This window comes from Bos grunniens, chromosome X (genome assembly GCF_055505025.1).
Source record: "Bos grunniens cultivar Pamir isolate PY7600 chromosome X, Bosgru_T2T1.0, whole genome shotgun sequence".
Classification (NCBI taxonomy): Eukaryota; Metazoa; Chordata; class Mammalia; order Artiodactyla; family Bovidae; genus Bos; species Bos grunniens.
In genome coordinates this window covers 67434140-67460606 of record NC_141194.1, presented here as the reverse complement: position 1 = coordinate 67460606, position 26467 = coordinate 67434140, and the positions used below count along the sequence as shown (strand labels likewise).

General features: G+C 37.4%; 1 protein-coding gene across 10 annotated transcripts in view; it reads left to right on the top strand.

Annotated features, from left to right (window-relative positions):
• ZDHHC15 (zDHHC palmitoyltransferase 15) overlaps positions 1-26467 on the top strand; it is a 98466-nt gene that overhangs the window by 53807 nt on the left and 18192 nt on the right. For 3 of the 10 annotated variants that reach the window (XR_015159547.1, XR_015159552.1, XM_086388997.1), the window contains 7 exons: positions 4236-4305; positions 6031-6063; positions 6775-6895; positions 11694-11826; positions 13647-13773; positions 15935-16038; positions 23120-23198. Coding sequence is in view for 4 of the 10 variants with exons in the window: in XM_086388997.1 (XP_086245123.1) it covers positions 4236-4305; positions 6031-6063; positions 6775-6895; positions 11694-11826; positions 13647-13773; positions 15935-16038; positions 23120-23166 (635 nt within the window). In the remaining 6 variants the exon portion in view is untranslated. Of the gene's footprint in view, positions 1-4235; positions 4306-6030; positions 6064-6774; positions 6896-11693; positions 11827-13646; positions 13774-15934; positions 16039-23119; positions 23199-26467 lie in introns of those variants that run through there. The other 7 variants (XM_086388996.1, XM_086388999.1, XM_086389000.1 and 4 more) reach the window with 5 other exon arrangements.

The window sequence follows — 26467 nt, the reverse complement described above, 5'->3', positions numbered from 1 at the left end:
CAGCAATTGACCTTTCTCAGTCCCCAGTTTCTTCCCCTATTAAATGGGGTTAATACTGCCTGTATCAAAAAGTTACCTTGATGATTAAATGACAAGAATAAATAAATGGATAAAGGTCCTTAAAAGGGAAAAGAAAACCAAGGGGTTTTTTGGCAAGTAATTCTAATGTTTCTAAAAAGGAAGATCATGTTTCATAGTTTGGGAAGTATACTGTTAGACATTTATGTTCATCTATTTATCATTTACTTGTTCAACAAATATTTATTAAGATCCCATATGACAATTGGGGATGTTTCAATATAATCTAGATATTCAGTTCAGTTCAATCTCTCAGTCGTGTCCGACTCTTGGCGACCCCATGAATTGCAGCACGCTAGGCCTCCCTGTCTATCACCAACTCCTGGAGTTCACTCAAACTCACGTGATGCCATCCAGCCATCTCCTCCTTTGTCATCCCCTTCTCCTCCTGCCCCCAATCCCTCCCAGCATCAGAGTCTTTTCCAATGAGTCAACCCTTCGCATGAGGTGGCCAAAGTACTGGAGTTTCAGCTTTAGCATCATTCCTTCCAAAGAATACCCAGGGCTTATCTGCTTTAGAATGGACTGGTTGGATCTCCTTGCAGTCCAAGGGACGCTCAAGAGTCTTCTCCAACACCACAGTTGAAAAGCAAAAGCATCAATTCTTTGGCGCTCAGCTTTCTTCACAGTCCAATTCTCACATGCATACATGACCACTGGAAAAACCATAGCCTTGACTAGATGGACCTTTGTTGACAAAGTAATGTCTCTGCTTTTGAACATGCTCTCTAGGTTGGTCATAACTTTCCTTCCAAGGAGTAAGCATCTTTTAATTTCATGGCTGCGATCACCATCTGCTGTGATTTTGGAGCCCAAGCAAATAAAGTCTGACACTGTTTCCACTGTTTCCCCATCTATTTCCCATGAAGTGATGGGACCAGATGCCATGATCTTCATTTTCTGAATGTTGAGCTTTAAGCCAACTTTTTCACTCTCCTCTTTCACTTTCATCAAGAGGCTTTTTAGTTCCTCTTCACTTTCTGCCATAAGGGTGGTGTCATCTGCATATCTGAGGTTATTGATATGTTAAGCCAACTTTTTCACTCTCCTCTTTCACTTTCATCAAGAGGCTTTTTAGTTCCTCTTCACTTTCTGCCATAAGGGTGGTGTCATCTGCATATCTGAGGTTATTGATATAAGCACCCAGCTTATGCTTCTTCCAGCCCAGTGTCTCTCATGATGTACTCTGCATATAAGTTAAATAAGCAGGGTGACAATATACAGCCTTGACGTACTCCTTTTCCTATTTGGGACCAGTCTGTTGTTCCATGTCCAGTTCTAACTGTTGCTTCCTGACATGCATATAGGTTTCTCGAGAGGCAGGTCAGGTGGTCTGGTATTCCCATCTCTTGAAGAATTTTCCACAGTTTTTTGTGATCCACACAGTCAAAGGCTTTGGCAAAGTCAAAGCAGAAATAGATATTTTTCTGGAATTCTCTTGCTTTTCCGATGATCCATCGGATGTTGGCAATTTGATCTCTGCTTCCTCTGCCTTTTCTAAAACCAGCTTGAACATCTGGAAGTTCACGATTCACGTATTGCTAAAGCCTGGCTTGGAGAATTTTGAGCATTACTAGCGTGTGAGATGAGTGCAATTGTGCGGTAGTTTGAGCATTCTTTGGCGTTGCTTTTCTTTGGGATTGGAATGAAAACTGACCTTTTCCAGTCCTGTGGCCACTGCTGAGTTTTCCAAATTTGCTGGCATATTGAGTGCAGCACTTTCACAGCATCATCTTTCAGGATTTGAAATAGTTCAACTGGAATTCCATCACCTCCACTAGCTTTGTTCATAGTGATGATTTCTAAGGCCCACTTGACTTCACATTCCAGGATGTCTGGCTCTAGGTGAGTGATCATACCATCATGATTTTCTTGGTCATGAAGATCTTTTTTGTACAGTTCTTCTGTGTATTCTTGCCACCTCTTCTTAATATCTTCTGCTTCTGTTAGGTCCATACCATTTGTGTCCTTTATCAAGCCCATCTTTGCATGAAATGTTCCCTTGGCATCTCTAATTTTCTTGAAAAGATCTCTAGTCTTTCCCATTCTGTTGTTTCCCTCTATTTCTTTGCATTGACCACTGAGGAAGGCTTTCTTATCTCTTCTTGGTATTCTTTGGAACTCTACATTCAGATGCTTATATCTTTCCTTTTCTCCCTTGCTTTTCACTTCTCTTCTTTTCACAGCTATTTGTAAGGCCTCCCTAGACAGCCATTTTGCTTTTTCGCATTTCTTTTCCATGGGGATGGTCTTGATCCCTGTCTCCTGTACAGTGTAACGAACCTTCATCCATAGTTCATCAGGCACTCTGTCTATCAGGTCTAGGCCCTTAAATCTATTTCTCACTTCCACTGTATTTAAATATTTATTGTTTATTTTGTTAGAGGATTAGTGCATGCTGGTTTTTAAAAAGTCTTCATGCATACTGAAATATGGTGAAAAGGAAATAGTCAGGAAATTATCTATATAATTCCAAACAGTAGTAAGCAGAATGGTGTGGCAGAGAATAGATTACAAACTAGAGTTATATGGGATGAATTGGACCCAGAGATGTATTCTTTCTGAGCTCTTATATGTCTTTTAAAACTGCATTTTTTACTAATTTTTAACAATTCAAATATTTCTTCATGAAAATCCACATTTCTGACTTCTTTTGAAAACTCAGACACTGGCAACATTCGATCTGTATTTCCCAATGGCAAAAATTAGCTAGAGCCAAGTGGGTAGTGCCTCTTTAAACAAGGCATGAATCCTGAGGTTCTTCACTAATCACTGTTCCCTCAAACGGTGAAGCATTTGTTCACATCCCTGATACACAGTTATAGAGAGGGCTTCTCTGAGGCAATGTCATATGATCTGGGACTCAAATAAGAAAAAATTACTTGTAAAAATTCCCTGGTGGTCCAGTGGTTAGGACTCAGCGCTTTCAATTGCTGGGGCCAGGTGCAGTCCCTGGTTGGGGAACTAAGATCCTGCAAGCCACGCAGCTTGGCCAAAAAATGAGGACTTGCCATGCTAAGAGTGTTGGAAATCCATTGAAGGTTTTTAGTGGAGAGTGATAAGATCTCATTTAGATTTTGACAAATCATTTGGCTATTCTGTAAAGAATGTATTGTGAAGGGGCAAGAATGAAAGCAAAGTGAATAATTAGGAATTATTGCAGTCTTCTAAATTAGAAGTGATAGTGGCTTAAACTTGATAGTGGCATTTGACCATATTTTTAAAAACATGCTGAAGGACCTAAACATGCCTGTCCCTTGTAGAATGAACACAGAAACTCTGCTGAACTAATAGTTCATTATGTTGAATCAGTTATGTGTGCTTAAGGTACACTTTAGATGGAATTTTTATATTAGCTCAAATTATTCATAATTTTGTTAAACTTAATAATCACATTAAATAGGCATACTCTATCAATGAACACAGAGAAAATTAGAAGGAAAGGAAACTGTCTTTTATCTAAGGAAATAAAGAAAAGAAGGAAGAAGGTAGAGAGGGAAGGAGAAATATTATTTATATCATATTTACAAAGTGAAGAGAATCCTGAACTAAAGAGTCATGAAAACTCTACAAGTCACAGCCCTGCCACTGTCACTTGCTTACTATGTGACTTTGTTTAAGTCACTTGATATGGCTCAGGTCTTTATTTTCTTTATCTGCAGAATGGTCAATTGAACTAATTGTTCTAGAATGTCTCTTCTATTATTCAAATTCTTATTCTAAGAACCACCCTCTTTACCATACCTTAGGAGTTTTATCCTCCTGATACAGCCCAACCTCTGGAGACAGGAGATAGATGATGAATTCTGTTTTCAGATAGGAAATTTGGAGTAAACAGAGGGTAAATGATTTCCCCAAAATAACTCAAGTAATTGACAGTATAGTTTGTTTCATAATACAGAATTTTATGATCAAATATCCAGATATGAAAACTTTCCCCCTTAACACTCATCCTCCAAAAGGTGCTTTTAAGATTTATCCAACAGGGAAAAAATACATACCACAATTGTCTTATGTGATCTTTTGCTTGTTTACTTGAACTGAGGTGAGTTTGGGTATCTGTAATCAGTGTATAACAAGTCATCTAGATAGGCTAGTAAGATATTTGGTGTCTTATTGATCCCTAACCAATGCTAACTACCTTATTTTTCCTGTAGCTGTAAGATTCTGTGACCGGTGCCATTTGATAAAGCCAGATCGCTGCCACCACTGTTCTGTCTGTGCCATGTAAGTGACAGCAATAATTCCCCTGGGCTGAGCTTGGCCACTGATGATTGCCTTGACAATCAAGTGACTTATCCTAATATGTTGATCCCAAAGAGCATTTCCTTTCAATCATGTTGAGTACATGCCAAATACCCTAATAGAGATGATGATGATTCAAACTATTCTAAAGATAAGAGAAATCAAACCACATTTTTAAAAATAAACATTTTATTTGAGAACAGTTTTAGCTTTATAGAATTATTGTAAACATAGTTTTCATATGTCCTGCACCATTTCCCCTATTATTATCTTGTGTTAATATGGTGCATTTGTGAAAATTAATGAACCAACATTAATTTTTTTAAAATTTTTAACCAAAGTCCATACACTATTTAGATTTCCTCAGTTTTTCTCTAACACCCGTCTTCTGTTCCAGGTTACCATTTAGTTGTCATGTCTTCATAGGCTTTTCTTAGCTGTGACAGTTTCTCAGACTTTACTTATTTTTGATAACCTTGACAGTTTTTAGAATTGTCAGATATTTTGTAGAATACTCTCAGGATTTGTCTGATATTTTTCTCATGATTAGATTTGGGTAATGTCTTTTGGGAGAGGAAGACTAGAGAGGCTAAGAGTCATATTCATTGAGTCATATCAAGGGTAAGTACTATAGACATAACTTATCACTGCAGTGCTAATCATCTGACTGAGGAGTGTTTGTGGATTTCTTCACTGTAAAGCTACTCTTCCTCCACCCTGTCTTCCATAATGTACTCTGTAGAAGGAAGTTTCAGTGTGCTGCCAACACTAAAGGAATGTTATCCTCCCCCCACCCCACCCTGAAGGCACAATATCTACAAAAATTATGTGGAATTCCTCTACATGGGAGATTTGTCTCTTCTCCCTCATTTATTTATTCAATCATTTACTTATATCAATATGTGAAAGTTCCTGAGTCATGTTCGACTCTTTGTGACCCCATGGACTGTACAATCCATGGAATTTTCCAGGGCAGAATACTGGAGTGGGTAGCCTTTCCCTTCTCCAGGGGATCTTCCCAACCCAGGGATTGAACTCAGGTCTCCCGCATTGCAGGCAGATTCTTTACCAGCTGAGCCACAAGGGAAGCCAAGAATATTGGAGTGGGTAGCCTATCCCTTCTCCAGCAGATCTTCCCAACCCAGAAATTGAACCGGGGTCTCCTGCATTACAGGCGGATTCTTTACCAACTGAGCCATCAGGGAAGCACATGTGGGCATGGATAATAATTTTATCTTGTGGGGTTCTAAGTCAATGCTACTTAATTTTATTACTCAAATTCCTCCAGCTTTGTAAAATCCCAGTTTTATGCTAATAAATATAATCTTCATGTCCTTCTTAAGTGCTTGTTTCATCCATGTTTCTCTTAACCTTGATTCAAGCACAGGCTGTAGTCATGTTTTATTTTTTACTTTTATTCAACTAAGTAAGTAAGGTGAGGGGAGATATCTTGCACCTATTCTCTGTGTCAATATCCTATAGTTCCCAATGGCTTTTAAAGTTTGAATTTTAGGCATGTAACTTGCTGCCAACAAGATCCTAAAGTTTAGTGATTGGCTTATCCTAGGAACAACTGAGGACACAATAGTTTTGGAGAAGCTATAGTGGAAATCTAGAAATGAGTGTACTGGTACCATGTAAAAGTACTGCTGGACACCTTGAATTCAGTTCTGAAATTTATCACACTGTATTTTGTTCCTTTTGTAGGTGTGTTTTAAAAATGGACCATCATTGCCCATGGTATGTCCTTTTCATTCATTTCTCTCATCTAATAGGGTCAAAGTTACTCAATATGCCTACTTTCCTAAGCATAGTTGTAAAATGCCTGTTTCTGCTACCATAATTCTTTGAACTTTGTATTTGTGTAGGTAACAGGGAAGGCATAACATTTTAAAGGAAGAATAAATATACAACCAATGGTGTGACAATGAATTCCTGGTGTCACAGAATTAATGGTGTCTTGTCCATTAGCTATAATAATGAAAGAGAGCACAGATAGTTCTCTTTGACATTACACAGTTCAGTTCTGTTTTTAGCATTTTGATGTTTGAAATACTCTAGATTGTTAATTTAAGCAATTCTTTTCCAAATTTTGTATGTCTGACCCCGAGAACCAGTATGAAACCACGATAAAGAGAATATACCATACTATAGTAAGTATAGTTGCTGAGATTCTAGTAGGTTTTCAGAATCCAAGATCCAGGTTTGCTTGGGTGTGTCAGGAACCTATTATATAGGTCAGGTGTTTCTGTGTCTATAAATAAAAGGAAAAACAAGTGAGACATGAACTTATTTTTCTAATCTGTTCCTATTAAGGGACTTCAATTTCTGTTTTCTGTACAGCAGAAAATGAAGCAGCAGGGGTAACATATTTCACTGTCTCTCAGTGTGTTCTAAATCAATGGATCCTGATTTCAAATGTTTTTCTTTTTTTTTTTTTCCCTTTTTTAGGGTTAATAACTGCATTGGATTTTCCAACTATAAATTCTTCCTTCAGTTCTTAGCTTATTCTGTTCTCTATTGCCTGTACATTGCTACAACGGTCTTCAGCTATTTCATCAAATACTGGAGAGTAAGTTAAATAATCCCAAAGGGTCTCCCCTTCTGGTCCCCACCCCCAGAATAAATACACCTGCTCCAATCTGTCACTTTGTTCAAATTACTTTTTTTTTTTTTAACATTTTTTAGTAGTTAGTACTGAATTAATCAGAAAGGAAGAAACAGTAAACGAGTCTCCCATGTTAAATATTCTGAGATTTAGGAGACTATTATTTAGATGTCAGTTAAACAATTTACTATTACATATGAGAACCTTGTTGGGCCTCCAGGAACCTAATCTCCTTACTCTTACTGATTCTTTACAATGTATTTATCTAATCAAGTTTTAAAAATCTACTTCTTACCAATTTTAGGTTTGAAAAATGTTGAAACTAATTCTAAGTCCCTAGTTTCCTGAGACAAAGGCTGACAAAGTACTCCTTCATTCCCAGAAAATACTTTCTAATTCCCTGTTCAAAGGAGATTTAATTCCTATTGGATTCCTATTCCTATAGGAAAGGAAAAGGAAAGGAAAGGAAAGTCGCTCAGTTGTGTCCGACTCTTTGTGACCCTATGGACTGTAGCCTACCAGGCTCTTCCCTCCATGGGATTCTCCAGGCAAGAGTACTGGAGTGGGTTGCCATTTCCTTCTCCAGGGGATCTTCCCAACCCAGGGATCGAACCTGGGTCTCCCACATTCCAGGCAGATGCTTTAACATCTGAGCCACCAGGGAAGCCCTATTCCTTTTGGGAAGATTCATTAACTCATCTTCACAAAAGACCAAATGAAAAGGAAGAAATAAGTGAGACATGAACTTATTTTTCCAGTTTCTCCCTATTAAGGAACTTATTTGAACTTTGACAAACTCTGGGTTGGCTTTTAGGATAACTGAGTTCTCATACTGGCTCTGCTACCTGCTTCACTGGCTCTTTGTCGAGATCAAATGAAACAGATGTTGAAAGTACTTTACCTTTCAAAACATTATTCCAATAATTATAATGAAATATTTTTTTAAAAAATCCTTTCACCTTTCTTCTGCTTGAAGATATCAGTTATATTGCATCTATTCCCAAAAGAATTGAAGGCAGATTTTCAGTTCATATATGTTTACAGGATCTGGCAGCAGTATAGTAAAATATATATTTTTTTAATTTCATGCCAAAGAACCCCAGAATATATGTATTTCCCACAACTACAATTATTAAGAAATAACCTTACATGATGAGAGCTTTCCAGAATGAACTGGTATAGCAAAAAAAAGTTGTGGGCAGAGCTACTAGTTATTACTTTAGGAGTTGAACAAGAGCCTGTATAACAGGAATATCTCACCTCAAGCAGAACCTCAAGCAGAGAGGTAAAGCAAGTGACTAGAATCTAGGTTATTAAAAACTGGAGAAAAAAGAGAAAGACAAGGCAGTAAGAACCTAAATAGCTGAGAATATATAAATTATTAATTAGTACTTTCATCTGTACTAGTGTAGAAAATTACAGAGGTATGGACTTTCCATTCTCCCCTCAGCTTGCTTAATCAATTCCCATATCTAATAACTTTAAGAATCAATAATTATATAATGCATATCAAAATCTTCAACTCAGGGATACAAAAGTATAAGCAGAAGTGAAGTTTTCTCACAAATTTTCCCAAAATACAAAATGCTTCATCATCCTTGTGTCTCTTTGGCTACTTTCCACATCACAGGATCTCTTATCTATTGCCCAGGTTTCCATTGCCTGTTTGGCATTCTCTTCACATACTGAACTACTACCTTGACCATAAAGAAAATCTCCTGCATCCAATTCAGCAGGGAAAGTATCAGCCTTGGTCTTCACTACAGACTTTACTTGGTCCTTGATACAGTAAGCTACTGTTAAAGAACTAGTTGTATTTCATACATTTGCCTTGGGCCCTCCTACCTAGCCAGTAATCAAATACCATAATGCTAGCCCAGTGCAGTATGCTTCTTTTACTCTTAAAAGATAATATCTGGATATGAATTAATCTTCAGAAATGTACCAGTATTCACAAGCACTATCAGAGGTAAACATAGCCTTCTCCTTTTCCTATTCCTTCATTTTCTCTCTCTGCAATAGACTAGTTCATACTGACAGATGAGAGGCAAGGAAACATGCCCTGGCTTGCCTTCATCATGTAAAGGGCATTGACAGTTCAGAGAAATGCTTCTTTGCAGCCTCTCTAGCCAGAGAGCACTTTGGTGTGGTTTAAAGATGGCTTTCTCAGTTTAAATTGAGTCTTCCCCTAAAATGAAAAGTAAATGGTGCCATGTATTTTAAAAACCATGTATCAAGGAGATTAGCTGTGTTCCTAAGAACAGCAACCTCCATGTGTATGGTACTTTACCATTTTCAAAGCACTTTCATATCTATTATCTCATCTTATCCTCACCACAACCTTGTGAAGTAGGTAGAAGGAAGTATTAGTCTCATTTAAATATTATAAACTGAGGGTCATAGTAGCTAAGTGACTTGTTCAGGATCACCCAGCTTCTAAGTTTCAAAGTGAGAACTTGAACTGACTCTCAGCCCAGTAATCTTAAACACTGTACCATGTCTTATTGCCCATTGTGGTCCTGCTATAAAGAAGTTCTACCTCCTTTGGAATACGTAATTCAGAAGACCATCAGATTGTGGTTCTCCTCTCAATGATAACTTAAAGAGTAGCTACTTTGATAGGAAATTGATATTTGCTTTATGAAAAAGTAATAATATACACCTCTCACATGGGGCCAAGAATCTCCTCATAGAGACTAAGAATTCTTTTAGAACTGAGATGATACTATTATTCTACCTGTATTCCCCTGAACTGCTTCTAGTGGTTACTGCTTTGAGTAATTTAGCTTGGTTATCTCCTGAGAAGGTAATTTTGAATATAGGGTCACTTTCTTCTAACAAAAAAACTAAATATCTAAGGAGTTTATCAAAGGACAACACAATAGATATGCTTTGGCGGACAGAAGAGATTTCTGTAGGAGCAATTCAGGGAGGAAAGACTTTCAGCTCAGCTACTCAGAGTGTAAACTGACTTTATATCAGTCCCTGCTACCCAGCCATTTGCTATTGTCCATTTAAACATGAAAGATAAGTAAAATAAATGTGAGCTTTAAAATATAAAAAAGTAGACATTTTGAAAACAAAAGTCCAGCCAGTCAAAAACCACTGCAGATTCTTTCCTATAAATTTGAAATGAATGAAAGAAAAATCGATTGAACTCAATTTGAGTGGTTAAGCCAAATTTTTTAGAGGGATCATTTCAAAAGGGAGCTTCACATAAAAGTTCCTGAAGGTCAAAGTCCTTGGTGTTGCTATATCCTGGAGTACTCTTCCCCCAGGCAAATTTCACCTAGACCACCCCTCAGCTGAAAGCATCTGACTAGTTTACTTCCTCTTATCTTCATCCTTCAAACACATAATCTCTAGAAGACTCCTAATATTTCCTTACACCAAAATAAATATATGTATGTGTATATATATATATCTTCATATCTTCAAAAAGAAGAAAAAAACTGTAATATCTGAATTTGCCAACTGTTTCTAAGCCTTAATTTTCTCTTTCCAAACTGTAGTAGAACTAGATCCTAATATCAACATCCACTTTAACCAAGAATCACCTTTATTACTCAAGAGCATTTGGAAGTATTTCAAAGCAATTCATCATACCAAAACAATGATCAGCACAGGAAAGGGGGAAATAATGAAAAGTCATTCTCCCAATTGCTTACTCCAAAATTGAAAATGTTTTCTAAGGTTCTCTTTAGAAGACAAAATGTTACATTCTGTGCATGCTATAGAACTTTAGAACATTCATTCTAGTACGCTGCTGCTGCTAAGTCACTTCAGTTGTGTCTGACTCTGTGAGACCCCACCCAGGCTCCCCCATCCCTGGGATTCTCCAGGCAAGAGAATCCACGGAGAACCCAATCCACGGAGTGGGTTGCCATTTCCTTCTCCAATGCATGAAAGTGAAAAGTGAAAATGAAGTCTCTCAGTCGTGTCCAACAACCCTCAGCGACCCCATGGACTAAAGCCTTCCAGGCTCCTCCATCCATGGGATTTTCCAGGCAAGAGGGGCTACATTAAAAAAAAAAAAAAAACAACTGTTGCTTTTTGGAAACAACTGGAAAATAAGATGTCTCAACTAACTATGAAAATCTTTAGCTACCTACTTCTACAATTGCCTGTCAAATCTTGCTTGATTTTACTGTCTAAACAGCTGTTTCATAGGATGTAACATACCAGCACATTCAGCTATTAAGAAAACACATAAAATTTGCAGTAGTTTTAACATCAGGTCATGACTTACAGGTAGAACATTTAAAAATACTACCTATGTATTTTAACTTCATACATATATCACTATGACATTTTCAACATACATACATCCAAAGAAACGTGACATATAAAGTATTCCAGAGTAAGCCACCTTGAGGCAAGAGGATGAACCATATGATATAACCTCAAGATCACCTCTAGCCAATCACTCATAATTTACAAAATAAATGGAGTACAAGCTTTAAGAAATTGCATACTAATTATGTCCTGAGCATACTCTTTTATAACATTACTCTTTTCTAACTGACACATTATATACTCTATTTTACACTGAACTGCACTTAAGCAAAGATCCATTTAGGCTGTATAGGCCAAAAGCATATCCATAATGTGGAATGGTCATCCACAGAAAGAACTGTTTTGTAAAAATTATACAAAATATATTTTTAATTATATATATATGGAAAAGTACTAACCAATACAGGAAAACTACTGAAACCTTACAACTTTAATCTTTTGTTTCTGTTTATTATTTCTTTTCTAGGGGGAATTGCCTGGTGTTCGCTCTAAGTTCCATGTCCTTTTTCTCCTCTTTGTGGCCTGCATGTTTTTTGTCAGCCTTGTGATTCTCTTTGGTTACCATTGTTGGCTTGTCAGCAGAAACAAAACCACCTTAGGTAAGATTGGATATGAAGACTAGAAAAAAAAAATGAATATATATCCCTGTGACCAGTGGATTGTTCCCAAGAAAGAGAAAAACTTTGAATGAAGCATTTCAGCTGCAATGACATTTCTTTGCCTCCAAACAGAGACAGATGTAAACACAGAAAGCCGTAGTAAATGAAACTTACAGACTAAAGAGAGCATTAGTGAATAAAACCTCACATAAAAAGTGACCATTGATTTTTATAGTTCATACTGGGTAATAGCTGGAGAAGGAAATGGCAACCTACTCCAGTATTCTTGCCTTGAGAATCCTATGAACAGAGAAGCCTGGCAGGCTACAATCCATGGGGTCACAAAGAGTCAGACACGACTGAGCGACTAACACACACACACTGGCTAATAAAGTGTAGTCGCTCAATACTGTTGGATCTTTGCGACGCTATGGACTGTAGCCTATCAGGCTCCTCCGTCCATGGGATTTTCCAGGCCAAGAGTACTGGAGTGAGTTGCCATTTCCTTCTCCAGGTAGCTCCCTAGATTTGCAGCATAAAAATTTCTGAAAGGTGTTCACATAAGGGAGTGCAGGAAAGAATCAGCACAGAAGGGAACATCAGAAGGCAGAGGTCAAAGTCAACAAAGATAGAAAAATCTTATTGAGCACTTCTAAAAATGTTCTCCTGAGACAGAATCCAAACCAACAAATCATTGAATATCTACAGTTATCAAGGACCTGTGTAGGGACTGTGGGAATGAGATAAACACATTGAACAAGTAAGTCTATAGAAAATGAGCACAAGAAATGAAAAATTTTCCATTACACTATACTCTGGGCTGTTATTTGTAGAACTGTATTTCTGATGGATCCAGTACAACAGTTGTTTTCATGGTGAAACAAATATTTATACTGTATACAAATCAGTGCATGAGAGTTAAGGAGAAATTGTCTATATGTTGAATGTTTAGCCAAGGTAAATTTGAGGAAAATATAGTGTGAAAGCCACTATGTTTTTGGAATTTATTTGCTAATAATTATGACAGCTAAGAAGTATTTGCACTTATTTTCTAAACCAAATATATATGAAGCACTTAGTTGCTAGGGTGGTAGATTAGCACATTTGGTTTAAAGATTAGGCACAATATAGAAAAGTACTAAAAGCTTCATGATAACAGAATCTGAAAAAAGAACAAAAAGGAAATGGCTAGATGCAGCCAGAATCCAACAGTGAAAATGTTTGCTTAATGGGATAAATGTGTATCTAAAAATAATGTGGACTAACATGGTCCAATTTCTATAGTCATTGAGGTGATTATAGTTCACTCATTGATTTTTTTTCTGGAGTAAAACTCAGCTTCTTACATTGCAGGCTTCAGTGTGAACATCTTCATTTCTGAAATGTTTCAAAACCAAATCAATGTCATTACTGTCTCTTTATGTGTCATTATTTTGGCACCAGCTCTAAATATAGAGACCATTTGGCTGTTATTACAATTTAGATTCAAATAAAGCACTCAGATTTGGTCTTTCACTCCTTACATGCAGTACAAAATACATACTATTTCCATTACCGTTCATTGATTTCTATCATCCTGTTTCTTCTGCCTTAAAAAAAAAAAGAGTGCCAATTCTTTGCATTTAATAAAAACTTGCTTTGTAGTAAAGCAATTATGCTAGTTTTTACTAAATTATTTAGCAATAACTAAGAATGAGGGGCCTATGGTACCACAGCAGAAAGACACCATAGAAACAAGTCACGTTCATGGAGAGCTGTAAAATTATAATAGTCCTGATTATTGCTCTCTTCTTTTCTTCAATTTCTCTGCCCTTTCATAGAGGCCTTCTGTACTCCAGTGTTTATGAGCGGCCCAGAGAAAAATGGGTTCAACCTTGGCTTCGTCAAAAATATCCAGCAAGTGTTTGGAGATAATAAGAAGTTCTGGTTGATACCTATTGGGTCTAGGTAGGTAATTATTACCAGTGAAAGAAGTTGATGTGGGACCATGACTTGAAGTGGCAATCTAATTTTGACTGTATTATGCAGCAGATATCTGTTCAATTATGCAGCAGATATCTGTTCAATGTAAAACTCTATTTCCCGAGTTTTTTATTACTAGGTTAGTGAAAGTGAAAGTCGCTCAGTCATGTCTGACTCTTTGCAAGAGTCAATCCATGGAATTCTCCAGGCCAGAATACTGGAGTGGGTAGCCATTCCCTTCTCCAGGGGATCTTCCCAACCCAGAAATCGAACCCAGGTCTCCCACATGGCAGGTGGATTCTTTACCAGCTGAGCCACCGGGGAAGATAAATCAGGAGGTGAGGGTGTGATAAAATAAGCATTCTTATGCTTTGTTTGTGGCAGTGTAAGCTGGTACAAGTCATTTATAAGTGAATTTTGTAAACAACCGATTTTTTCTATATATATTTGTATGTATTTTTAATCACAGTATACATACTATTTTGAATTTTACATTTTTCACTTAAAATACAGTGAACATTTCCCCTTATTGTGACATAGTCTTTATAACCATTACCTTTGACTATATCATATTCCATCCAGTGGGAAAAATATATATGTGTATATAAATATATATATAGATATATATCCCATGGACAGAGGAGCCTGGTGGGGTACAGTCAATGGGATCGCAAAGAGTTGGACATAACTGAGTGACTAAAGACAGCAAACTATATACATATTTCCCATATTGTTAGATGTTTAGGTTGTTACCTAATTATTGGCTGGAAATAATAGCATAATGGACATTTTTGTGTCTAGTTTATCTCTAGCTTTAGCAAAATTCCCAGAAATGGAATTAGTAGAACAATAGACATGGAATTCTTATGTTTTTTTATATATACAAATATAAAGAGAAAAGAAACAACAGAGGGAAAATATACCCCCAAATGCTTTTAGTGCTATGTGTAATATAGTCTTAGAAATTATTTCTCTTGTCTTCACTTTTCATAGTTTTGGATTAAAATTTTTAATTTAAGTAAGAACAAACAAAGATTGATTTAGAGACTGTAGGTAATTCTTATAATTTCAGCAAGAATGAAGGGAAACCAATAAAGGAGAGATGAGCTTGTGTCCTCTGAGTGACTTCATGTACCAGATTAAACTACCATCAACAAACTAGCTCTGGTGCAAAGCTTATAGCCTTCTTTCAGTCCCCTTTTAGATCCATTCTTCAGACATCCATTTGTTAATTTATTTGAGGAAACTTTGCTGGCAATTGAGAAAAAATTCTCATGAAGAGAATTGCCCTAATAGTTCCTCTATACCAGTTAATATTTTACAGGTTCATTTATTTAAGAGCTGTGGTATATCCTACTGCCCTGGCTATAATCACAAGATAAAACTGTGTTACTGCATTATGTTGATTAATAACTATTACCAGCAATTATTTACACCCCACTCACACATATACATACACAAACACACACACAATCACTCCACCAAAGGGAAGTTTCAATGAGTCTCCTTTGAAATAAAGAACAAGAGCAAAAATCAAAGCCCACTCACCTATAATCAGTGTAGTTACATCCTCTGTAGGGAACTATCAATTCTGAGGTAGGATAATAGGCCCCCAGAATCTGCACTCTAAGAAATGCCTCACTCTGGTGCTTTCTCCCCAGCCCTTAATAACTTTTCTGTCATACAAGCGAAATAACAGAGCATTCAGACATCATTATTATTTATCACCAATTAACAGTAGCTTATCTCCAGTGAATTCAGTGACTCTGAATCTGCTAATTTTTCTTGAAAATTTAGAGCCAAAGCAATAATATAATGGGATATAAATTGGAATCATCATTAAATTATATTTATGAAACTTGCTATATGTGCATTTTGCTATACTGGGCATTGTGAGAAGCAAGTTAAAAAGCTGCTTAAAAACAAAAACAGTCAACATGATTCAGACAAACAAATGAGATATAGAAATTGAGAGCAATAGAGTAACTAAATGATGCTATTATAAGAGCCTATTCCAGTTTGACTTTAGCCAATAAGCTAAAGGGTTTAAATATTTCTAAGAACCTCCCTCCTACTTCTAATAGGGATATTACCTTCATAAAATAGTCTAGGCTGCAAGATCTCACTGCCTTCATTTTCCCACCAGCCCTGGTGATGGACACTCCTTCCCTATGAGGTCTATGAATGAATCGCAGAACCCATTGCTAGCAAATGAAGAGCCCTGGGAAGAAAATGAGGATGACAACCGAGGTAAGTAGGTTGAGAAGGAAGTCTTTTCTCCACTCAGCAGACTAATAAAGGCTATGTTAACACAACTAATGTAGTGTAGTGGGAATATAGTGTACAGAAAGATTATGCAAGCATGTCAACCTCATAAGTGCCATTTGGATGGAGAAAGGCAAGTATAGCCAGATTTGTTTAGCAAATATAGGTGGCTTAGGTAAGATTAGATGAAAGCTTGAAAGGTTTCTTGCCAGTTTGTGATATTATAACTTATAACCAATCAGATAGATCAGGAAACATAATAAGCATGTTTGTGAACAATTCTGCCAGTATAACTTGTAGTGCTTTTCTTGAATTGATGCAATCATTGGGCAAAAACTCTACCCTGGTTCATGCACATTGGTTAAATTTTCTTTAAAATCTCATTCCCATTCTGCTTTAGAATTTTCTAATGCATGAAAAAATAAATGATAGTATATATGAGCAAGGCTACACATCCATGTAGTATACTTTTCTAAAAGGCAGCCCTTAAAGGAAAAATAAACAGAACTTTGCCCTCCACGTTTCTCCCATCAGATTACTGAGTCATCTTGAGATTTTTTGAAGAGCTAAAAGTTAAGTTCTCATGTCATGTATTCCATTGCCACCTGTTCTTTGTCTCCATGTGATATTATGCTTACTTCTGTGCCTCCAACATTTCTTTATATTGTTAGTACCAGGCTGGTCCCAATAATGTAGTAACTGACAGAAATTTTGAGTGGGAACTTGCAGTAGTTATCACAAACTGTACCTGGAATGAATACAGCTGAATAAGGACCTGAAAAGGCTTGAGGTGGGGAGAAGAGGTGGGAAACAAGCCTATCTAAATGTTTCCCCAGTTAGATATCTAGTTATTTCTCTACCAGAAGTCCAGTTTTAGAATAAGGCATTGTCACTAAGACTAAGTAAGACAAAATGGTGCCAAATCTATAGATAGAAAAGGAAGGAGCTCGTACCCAGTCCAAAGAACTTATTAACACAAGCAACTCCTTTTACCTCCCCCTGCTGACTCTGATTCTTTTCCCTTGTAGGTTATTACAAAATACTGAGTATAGTACCCTGTGCTGTACAGTAGGTAGATGCCAGCCTTATTTTGGAGATGGCAATGGCACCCCACTCCAGTACTCTTGCCTGGAAAATCCCATGGACGGAGGAGCCTGGTAGGCTGCAGTCCATGGGGTTGCTAAGAGTTGGACACGACTGAGCAACTTCACTTTCACTTTTCACTTTCATGCATTGGAGAAGGACATGGCAACCCACTCCAGTGTTCTTGCCTGGAGAATCCCAGGGACCAGGGATCCTGGTGGGCTGCCATCTATGGGGTCGCACAGACTTGGACACAACTGAAGCGACTTAGCAGCAGCAGCAGCAGCCTTATTTTAGTACAGCAACATATGAGGTAAAGAAACACCTTTATGAAGTCAAGAGATTAAAGAGATTTCTCTGATGAGATTAATGTATCTACATGCATAGAAAAAAATCTGCAAATGAAAAGTGACAGATCAATGTATTGTTCTGAGAAGATTTTCTGTGGTTCTTATGACTTTTTATTAATTTTAACAATATAAATAATTCATAAACATATGAATGATTGAAGTAATAAAACATATATAGAATAAAATCCCATTTGACTACCACAGCAAATTCTGACCATTTCATCACTTATTACCTTAATTTTTCATCTTTTTTAATTTAATTTTTATTTTATATTGGAGTATAGCTAATTTATGACTTCCCTCATAGCTCAGTCAGTAAAGAATCTGCCTGCAATGCAGGAGACCCAGGATCGATTCCTGGGTCAGGAAGATCCCCTGGAGAAGGAAATGGCAACCCACTCCAGTATTCTTGCCTGGAATATCCCATGGACAGAGGAGCCTGGTGGGCTACAGTCCATGGGGTCACAAGAGTCAGACATGACTTAGCAACTAAACCACCACCACCATAGCTAATTTACAGTGTTGTGTTACTTTCAGGTATACAGCAAAGTGATTCAGTTATACAAATAGCATACATCAATTCTTTTTCAGATTCTTTTCCTATATGGGTTATTACAGAATATTGAATAGAGTTCCCTGTGCTATATAGTAGTTCCTCACTACTAATCTATTTTTTTAACTGGTATGCTTATTTTATTTTTATTATTTTTTAATATAAATTTATTTATTTTAATTGGAGGTTAATTACTTTACAATATTGTATTGGTTTTGCCATACATCAACATGAATCCGCCACAGGTATACACGTGTTCCCCATCCTGAACCCCCCTCCCTCCTCCCTCCCCATACCATCCCTCTGGGTTGTCCCAGTGCACCAGCCCCAAGCATCCTGTATCATGCATCAAACCTGGACTGGCGATTCATTTCATATATGATATTATACATGTTTCAGTGCCATTCTGGAATTCCATTGCCTCCACTAGCTTTGTTCTTAGTGATACTTCCTAAGGCCCACTACTTCACATTCCAGGATATCTGGCTCTAGGTGAGTGGTCACACCATCATGGTTATCTGGGTCATGAAAATCTTTTTAATGTAGTTCTTCTGTGTATTTTTACTTCTTCTTAATATCTTCTGCTTCTGTTAGGTCCATACCATTTCTGTACCTTTTTGTGCACATCTTTGCGTGAAATGTTCCCTTGGTATCTCTAATTTTCTAGAAGAGATCTCTAGTCTTTCCCATTCTATTGTTTTCCTCTATTTCTTTGCATTGATCACTTAGGAAGGCTTTCTTATCTCTCCTTGCTATTCTTTGGAATTCTGCATTCAAATGGGTATATCTTTCCTTTCCTGCTTTGCCTTTCACTTCTCTTCTTTTCTCAGCTATTTGTAAGGCCTTCTCAGACAACTATTTTGCCTTTTATCGTTTCTTTTTATTGGGGATGGTCTTGATCACTGCCTCCTGTACAATGTCATGAACCTCTGTCCAAAGTTCTTCAGGCACTCTGTCTATCAAATCAAATCCCTTGAATCTATTTGTCACTTCCACTGTATAATCATAAGGGATTTTATTTAGGTCATAACTGAATGGTCTAGTGGTTTTTCCTACTTTCTTCAATTTAAGTCTGAATTTTTCAATAAGGACTTCATGATCTGAGCCACAGTCAGCTCCCAGTCTTGTTTTTGCTGACTGTATAGAACTTCTCCATCTTTGGCTGCAAAGAATAAAATCAATCTGATTTTGCTATTGACCATCTGATGATGCCCATGTGTAGAGTCTTCTCTTGTGTTGTTGGAAGAGGGTGTTTGCTATGACCAGTGCATTCTCTTGGCAAAACTCTGTTAGCTTTTGCCCTCCTTCATTTTGTACTCTAAGGCCAAACTTGCCTGTTACTCCAGGTATCTCTTGACTTCCTACTTTTGCATTCCAGTCCCCTATGATGAAAAGGACATCTTTGGTGTTAATTTTAGAAGGTCTTGTAGGTCTTCATAGAACTGTTCAACTTCAGCTTTTTCAGCATTAGTGGTTGGGGCATAGACTTGGATTACCATGATATCGAATGGTTTGCCTTGGAAATGAACACAGATCATTCAGTTGTTTTTGAGACTGCATCCAAGTATTGCATTTCAGACTCTTTTATTGACTATGAGGATTACTCCATTTCTTCTAAGGGATTCTTGCCCACAGTAGTAGATATAATGGTCATCTGAATTAAACTCACTCATTCCAGTACACTTTAGTTCATTGATTCCTAAAATGTCGATGTCACTCTTGCCATCTGCTATTTGACCACTTCCAATTTGCCTTGATTCATGGATCTAACATTCCAGGTTCCTATGCAATATTGCTCTTTATAGCATCAGACTTTACTTCCATCACCAGTCACATCCGCAACTGGGCATTGTTTTCGCTTTGGTTCTGTCTCTTCATTATTTCTGGAGTTATTTCTCCACTCTTCTCCAGTAGCGTATTGGGTGTCTACCGACCTGGGGAGTTCATCTTTCAGTGTCATATCTTTTTGCCTTTTCATACTGTTCATGGGGTTCTCAAGACAAGAATACTGAAGTGGCTTGCCATTCCCTTCTCCAGTGGACCACGTTTTGTCAGAACTCTCCACTATGACCCATCCATCTTGAGTGGCCCTACATGACATGGCTCATAGTTTCATTGAGTTAGACAAGGCTGTGGTCCATGTGATCAGTTTGATTAGTTTTCTTTGATTGTGATTTTTATCCTGTCTTCCCTCTGATAAGGATAAGAGTTTTATGGAAGCTTCCTGATGGGAGAGATTGACAGTGGAAGAAACTGGGGCTTTTTCATGGGTGGGTCCATTCTCAGTAAATCTTTAATCAAATTTTCTGTTGAAGGGTGGGACTGTCTTCCCTCCCTGTTGTTTGACCTGAGACCAAACTATTAGGGGTAATGAAGATAATGGTGACCTCCTTTAAAAGGTCCTGTTCATGCACTGTTTTATTCAGTGCCCCTGACCCTGCAGCAGGACACTGTTGACCCACATGTCTACCGGAGACTCCTGGACACTCATAGGCAAGTCTGGGCCAGTCTCTTGTGGGGGTCACTGCTCCTTTCTCCTGGGTCCTGGTATGCACAAGGTTTTGTTTGTGCCCTCCAAGAGTCTGTTTCCCCAGTCCTGTGTAAGTTCTGTAATCAAATCCCACTGGCCTACAAGGTCAAATTCCTGGGGGTTCTCATTCCCTTTGCCAGATCCCCAGGTTGGGAAATCTCTTGTGGATCCTAGAACTTTCTTAACAATACAAGAATTTCTTTGGTATCATTGTTCTGCAGTTTGTGGGTTGTCTGCTCAGTGGCTCTATGGTGGGGTTAATGGCGAACTCCTCCAAGATGGCTTATGCCACAGGCTGTGTGACTCAGGTCTACTGCACCCAGAGCCCGTGCCCCTGCAGCAGGCCACTGCTGACCCACGCCTCCACAGTAGACAGTCAAACACTCAAAGGCAGGTCTGGCTCAGTCTCTGTGGGGTCTCTGAGTCCTGGTGCACAAAAGGTTTTGTTTGAGCCTACTGAGCATCTCTGGAAGGTATTGAGTTTGATTCTAAACATGATTTCGCCCCTCCTACAGTCTTGCTTGGGTTTCTCCTTTGCCCTTGGATGTGGGGTTTCATTTTTTGATGAGATCCAACATTCTCCTGTCAATGGTTGTTCAGCAGCGAGTTGCAACTTTGGAGTTCTCACAGGAGAAGATGAGTGCATGTCCTTCTATTCCACCATCTTGCTCCATAAGTTGGCTCCAGAGATCAAATTGCCAACATCAGTTGGATCATAGAAAAAGCAAGAGAATTCCAGAAAAATATCTACTTCTGCTTTATTGACTATGCCAAAGCCTTTGACTGTGTGGATCACAACGAACTGTGTAAAATTCTTAAAGAGATGGTGATACCAGACCACCTTACCTGCCTCCTGAGACATCTGTATGCAGGTCAAGAAGCAACAGTTAGAACTGGACAGGGAACAACAGACTGGTTCCAAATTGGGAAAGGAGTACTTCAGGGTTGTATATTGTCACCCTGCTTATTTAACTTATAAGCAGAGTACATCATGCGAAATTCTGGGCTGGATGAAGCACAAGTTGGAATCAAGATTGCCAGGAGAAATATCAATAACCTCAGATATGCAGATGATACCACCTGTATGGCAGAAAGCAAAGAGGAACTAAAGAGATCTTGATGAAAATGAAAGAGGAGAGTGGAAAAGTTGGCTTAAAACTCAACATTCAGAAAACCAAGATCATGGCATCTGGTCTCATCACTTCATGTCAAATAGATGGGGAAACAATGGAAACAGTGACAGACTTTATTTTCTTAGGCTCAAAAATCACTGCAGATGGTGACTGCAGCCATGAAATTTAAAGATGCTTGCTCCTCTGAAGTAAAGTTATGACCAACCTAGACAGCATATTAAAAAGCAGAGACATTACTTTGCTGACAAAGGTCTGTTTATCAAAGTTATAGTTCTTCCAGTAGTCATGTATGGATGTGAGAGTTGGACTACAAAGAAAGCTGAGTGCTGAAGAATTGCTGCTTTTGAACAGTGGTGTTGGAGAAGACTCTTGAGAGTCCCTTGGACTGCAAGGAAATCCAACCGGTCAATCCTAAAGGAAATCAGTCCTGAATATTCATTGGATGCTGAAGCAAAGCTCCAATACTCTGGCCACCTGACACGAAGAACTGACTCATTGGAAAAGACCCTGATGCTGGGAAAGATTGAGGGTAGGAGGAGAAGGGGACGACAGAGGATGAAATGGTTGGATGGCATCACCAACTCGATGAACATGAGTTTGAGCAAGCTCTGGGAGTTGGTGATGGACAGGGAAGCCTGGCGTGCTGCAGTCCATGGGGTGGCGAAGAGTCAGACAGAACTGAGTGACTGAACTGAACTTGCTCCTCAATAGGCTGGGGATTGGAAACAAGAAATCTCTACTGTAAATAATGTTGCTTGTTGATTCCAAAGCTTCTTATTTTCGAGATATATCATTCCTTTTTAAAAACACACCAACACCTAAAGTGCTATAACAGCTATCTCAATTATGTCCAGTGGAATAACAAAACAGAGTAATTTTGTTAGTGAAAGTAAAGTGAAAGTGAAGTTGCTCAGTCGTGTCCGACTCTGTGCGAACTCCTGGACCATAGCCTACCAGGCTCCGCGGTCCATGGGATTTTCCAGGCAAGAATACTGGAGTGGGCTGCCATTTCCTTCTCCAGGGGATCTTCACAACCCAGGGATTGAACCCAGGTCTCCTGCATTGCAGACAGATGCTTTACCATCTGAGCCACCAGGGAAGCCTAAATATTCCATTAAAGCCAAATGATGTTAAGCTGTCATCACAGCTAGTTAAGTCAAATACTGGCCACTATTATAGATCAGATAATGCTGACAAATAAAATAATCTTAGTGCATAGTACAGCAGGCTGACTACTCTTTAAATGTGAATGCTTGGACTGGTTGCAAGCGCTTCAGTAGATAACACACCAGTCTTTAGATATTTGTAGATGTCTGCTGCCTCCAGGGATTGCCTGAGAAGGAAGTATGCCAATGAATGAATACCCAGCCATACAAGAGAAAGGACATTTGTTTACCTTCACTTTTCAACCTTACAGATTATCCAGAAGGATCATCATCTCTTGCCGTGGAAACAGAAACATAGCAGCTTTTACATCTCCTGCATCTCTCAAACAGGTCAGTGTTCTGAGAAAAGCACATAGAGAAATAACTGGACTGCTGAGAAGCAGTCTGGGGAGCTGAACTAGAAAAGGAGTAAATTCTCACCAGGCAAACAAGATGTTAAATTATTCTATCTTTTATTATTAACATAAGCAGAAGTTCTATACATAAGTTCCCTGTGTAGTGTACTGAAAAAGATGCCCTTACTCCCTGCAAACTCACACTATTAACTTTGCCTAAAAGACCCCAGGGTATTCAGAAACAGTCAAACATCTCGTTTAGGTTTTTGCCTTCTTGTCCTGCTGCATTTCAGGTCTCTGAAATGAAAAAGATTACACATAGGTGTGTTTTTTTTGCCTGACTCCATTATGTCAGTTAAAAACCTACTCTTACCCATAAACAAGCAAAAAACACAATCCCTATGCTCCCACTCTCCCAAAATGCTATTAATTTGTTCATCAGTGGTAGGCAGCCTTACACATGGGATTCTCTTTGACCTAATGAAAAGCTAAACAGCCTTCCCTTTGCAACATTCACAGGTAAGTAAACTCAATGTAATTTAGTATCAAAGGAAAATTTTTAGTAAAAAAAAATACCGTGGAGCTTGAAACTGATCTGATAAGCCTCCAGTTCTATTCCCATGAAAAATCTGGCAATTATTCAGAGGCCGTCAATCTGTTGGCTCTCAGGTCTTCACTTCTTTACCTTACAGAACCCTACTATGAACCAGTATAGACGCTATATAAGATTTTCTATATGCCAGTCACTTTACTGTGTACTTGACATATGTTATCTCACTTAATGCTCACATCAACTCTTCGAGGTGAATGTTACTATCCCCATTTTAATGAGAAACCTGAAGTCCAAAGAAGTTAAACCACCTATCTAGCTACTATGTAAATAACCTAACACTGCAACTGAGGTCTGTCTGACTTCAGATTATGCCCTTTCTACTATAGTACTACATTTAAAAACCTGATTTGCTATATTTACTGTGCACCTTCACTTATAATTAAAGGTTTAAAAGAGGAAAGAATTAAATCTGTCTTCTTATCCAAAGTCCTAATGAAATGTTTGACACTTTTGTGGTACTCGTACTTAGATTTAAGTTATCCATGGTGTTTATCTTCCTAATTTTCTTATTTTAGCATTTTACTATGGGTATTCTTTGACATATTAGTAGATGTTAACAGGGAAAAGTTATTTGGTGAAATAAATTTAGGAAACCCTTCATCCATATTATAGAGTTATCTTTACCATAGGAACTATGCAAATAAGTTTTGTCACTCTCCAAGAGGGGATTGTAGTAGCCCCCTGAAGTTGCATGACTGAAGTTATTTTCTTATATGCAGATCATGGAACTTTGTCTTTAGTGCAGTACTTGTCAAGACTGATAATATGCTAAGCAGTTTTGTGAATCCCCAAAAGTGGAATAAGTTTTTTCAAAATTTATATGACCATGCCCTTTTTTCATAATATCTTGGGTAAATATGAAGCCATAAAATACATTTTTATATGATTCTGTAGGTAAGCAAAATTGCCTTTAAGCAATGCTTTTCCCATTGTACCCTGTTCAAATAAATTAACTAATCAATTTTGTGGGAACAACATAGTCATGTTCTAATAATAGAAAAGTGGGAACATGAGAAGGCAGAATGGTACAATCATTTCAAAGTTTATCAACATATTAAGAATTATACATAATCACTACAGTGATGTTTGTGAAAGCTCCAAATGGAAAACAACTTGAATGTCTATCAATAGGAGAATGGTTGAATAAGTTATGTATTTCTAAATTATTAGATATTTTATACGTTTTTCTTTTTTTCTTTTGAAAAGTTTAAAAATTAAAATATAAAGGATAAAGTGAATACCTCTCTATTTACAACTTATGATTAACAAAGGCTAGCATATTTTTTCATTTTTTCTCAAATTTTTATGTATAAAAAAAATTATTGCCATAATTTTTTACACACAAAAACACTGATTCTCAATGATATTTTCTTTGAAATGAAAAGTCAAATTTGTAGAAACATTTGCAAAATATGTAACACAAAAATTTTTTTGTAACACACAATTTAGCATCCTCAATTTACAAAGATCTTACAAATCAGTAAAAGAAGGAACAACACAACAGTTGGAAATTCTACAAAGGTTGGGAATAATCAACAAAATAAAAGTTAAAAAAACATGAAAATTACTCAGCTTCAGTAGAAAGAAATGCAAATTAAAATAACCCTAGATATTAATTTTTGTCTACTAAAGAAGCCAATTTTTATAATGTTGGCAAGAACAGGTGCTGATGATGTAAGGTTAAATTCACAGATAATTTTTTGAGGGCAAAATATATAACATATATAAAAACCTTAAATATTTCATGTAATTTTATCTGATAACTACATTTTAGAAATGTATTTTAATTTTAATGAAGTCATCAGAGATCTGCATGACTATTCATCATCAATTTATTATAATACCAGAAAATTGAAAACAAAATTAAATATCTAACAATATAGGAATGGTGAAATAAATTACCAAATCATTATGGTGAACTATTATGTACTGTTAAAAGTAATTATTTTGAAGAATAATTCATAAGATTATGTGGAAAAGCTGTATGAGTGCAGTTTAATTCTGAAAAGTTTACTGAGATATAGTTCACATACCATGTAATTTGACCACAACAGTGTACAATTCAGTGGTTTTTTGGATATTCACAGTCATATAACCATTACCACAATCAATTTTAGAACATTTTCATTGCCTACAAAAGAAACCCCATACTCATTACTAGTTACTCCCCATGCCTCCACTCCCACCTATAGGAAACCACTAATCTACTTTCTATCTCTATAGATTTGCCTACTCTGGACATTCCATATAATCCATGATTCCATGGAATCATACAATATGTGATCTTTTGGAAGAAAACATGTGTAAATCAAATATTTGATAGGAGATTTGTATGTAGAATACATCAATATAAAGAGCTCTTACAATTCTATGGTAAAAAGATGATACATATTTTAATGAGCAAGGGATTTGAATAGATATTTCTCCACATACAAGTGACCAATAAGCACATGAAAAGATGCTTAACATCATTACCTATTAAGGAATGCAAGTCAAAACAACAAGATACCATTTAATAACCACTAGAATGGCTATTGTCATTGTTGTTCAGTCACTAAGTCATATCTGACTCTTTTGCAACTCCATGGACCATGCCCCACCAGGTTCCTTCATCCATGGGATTTCCTGGTGGCTCAGTGGTAAAAAATCCA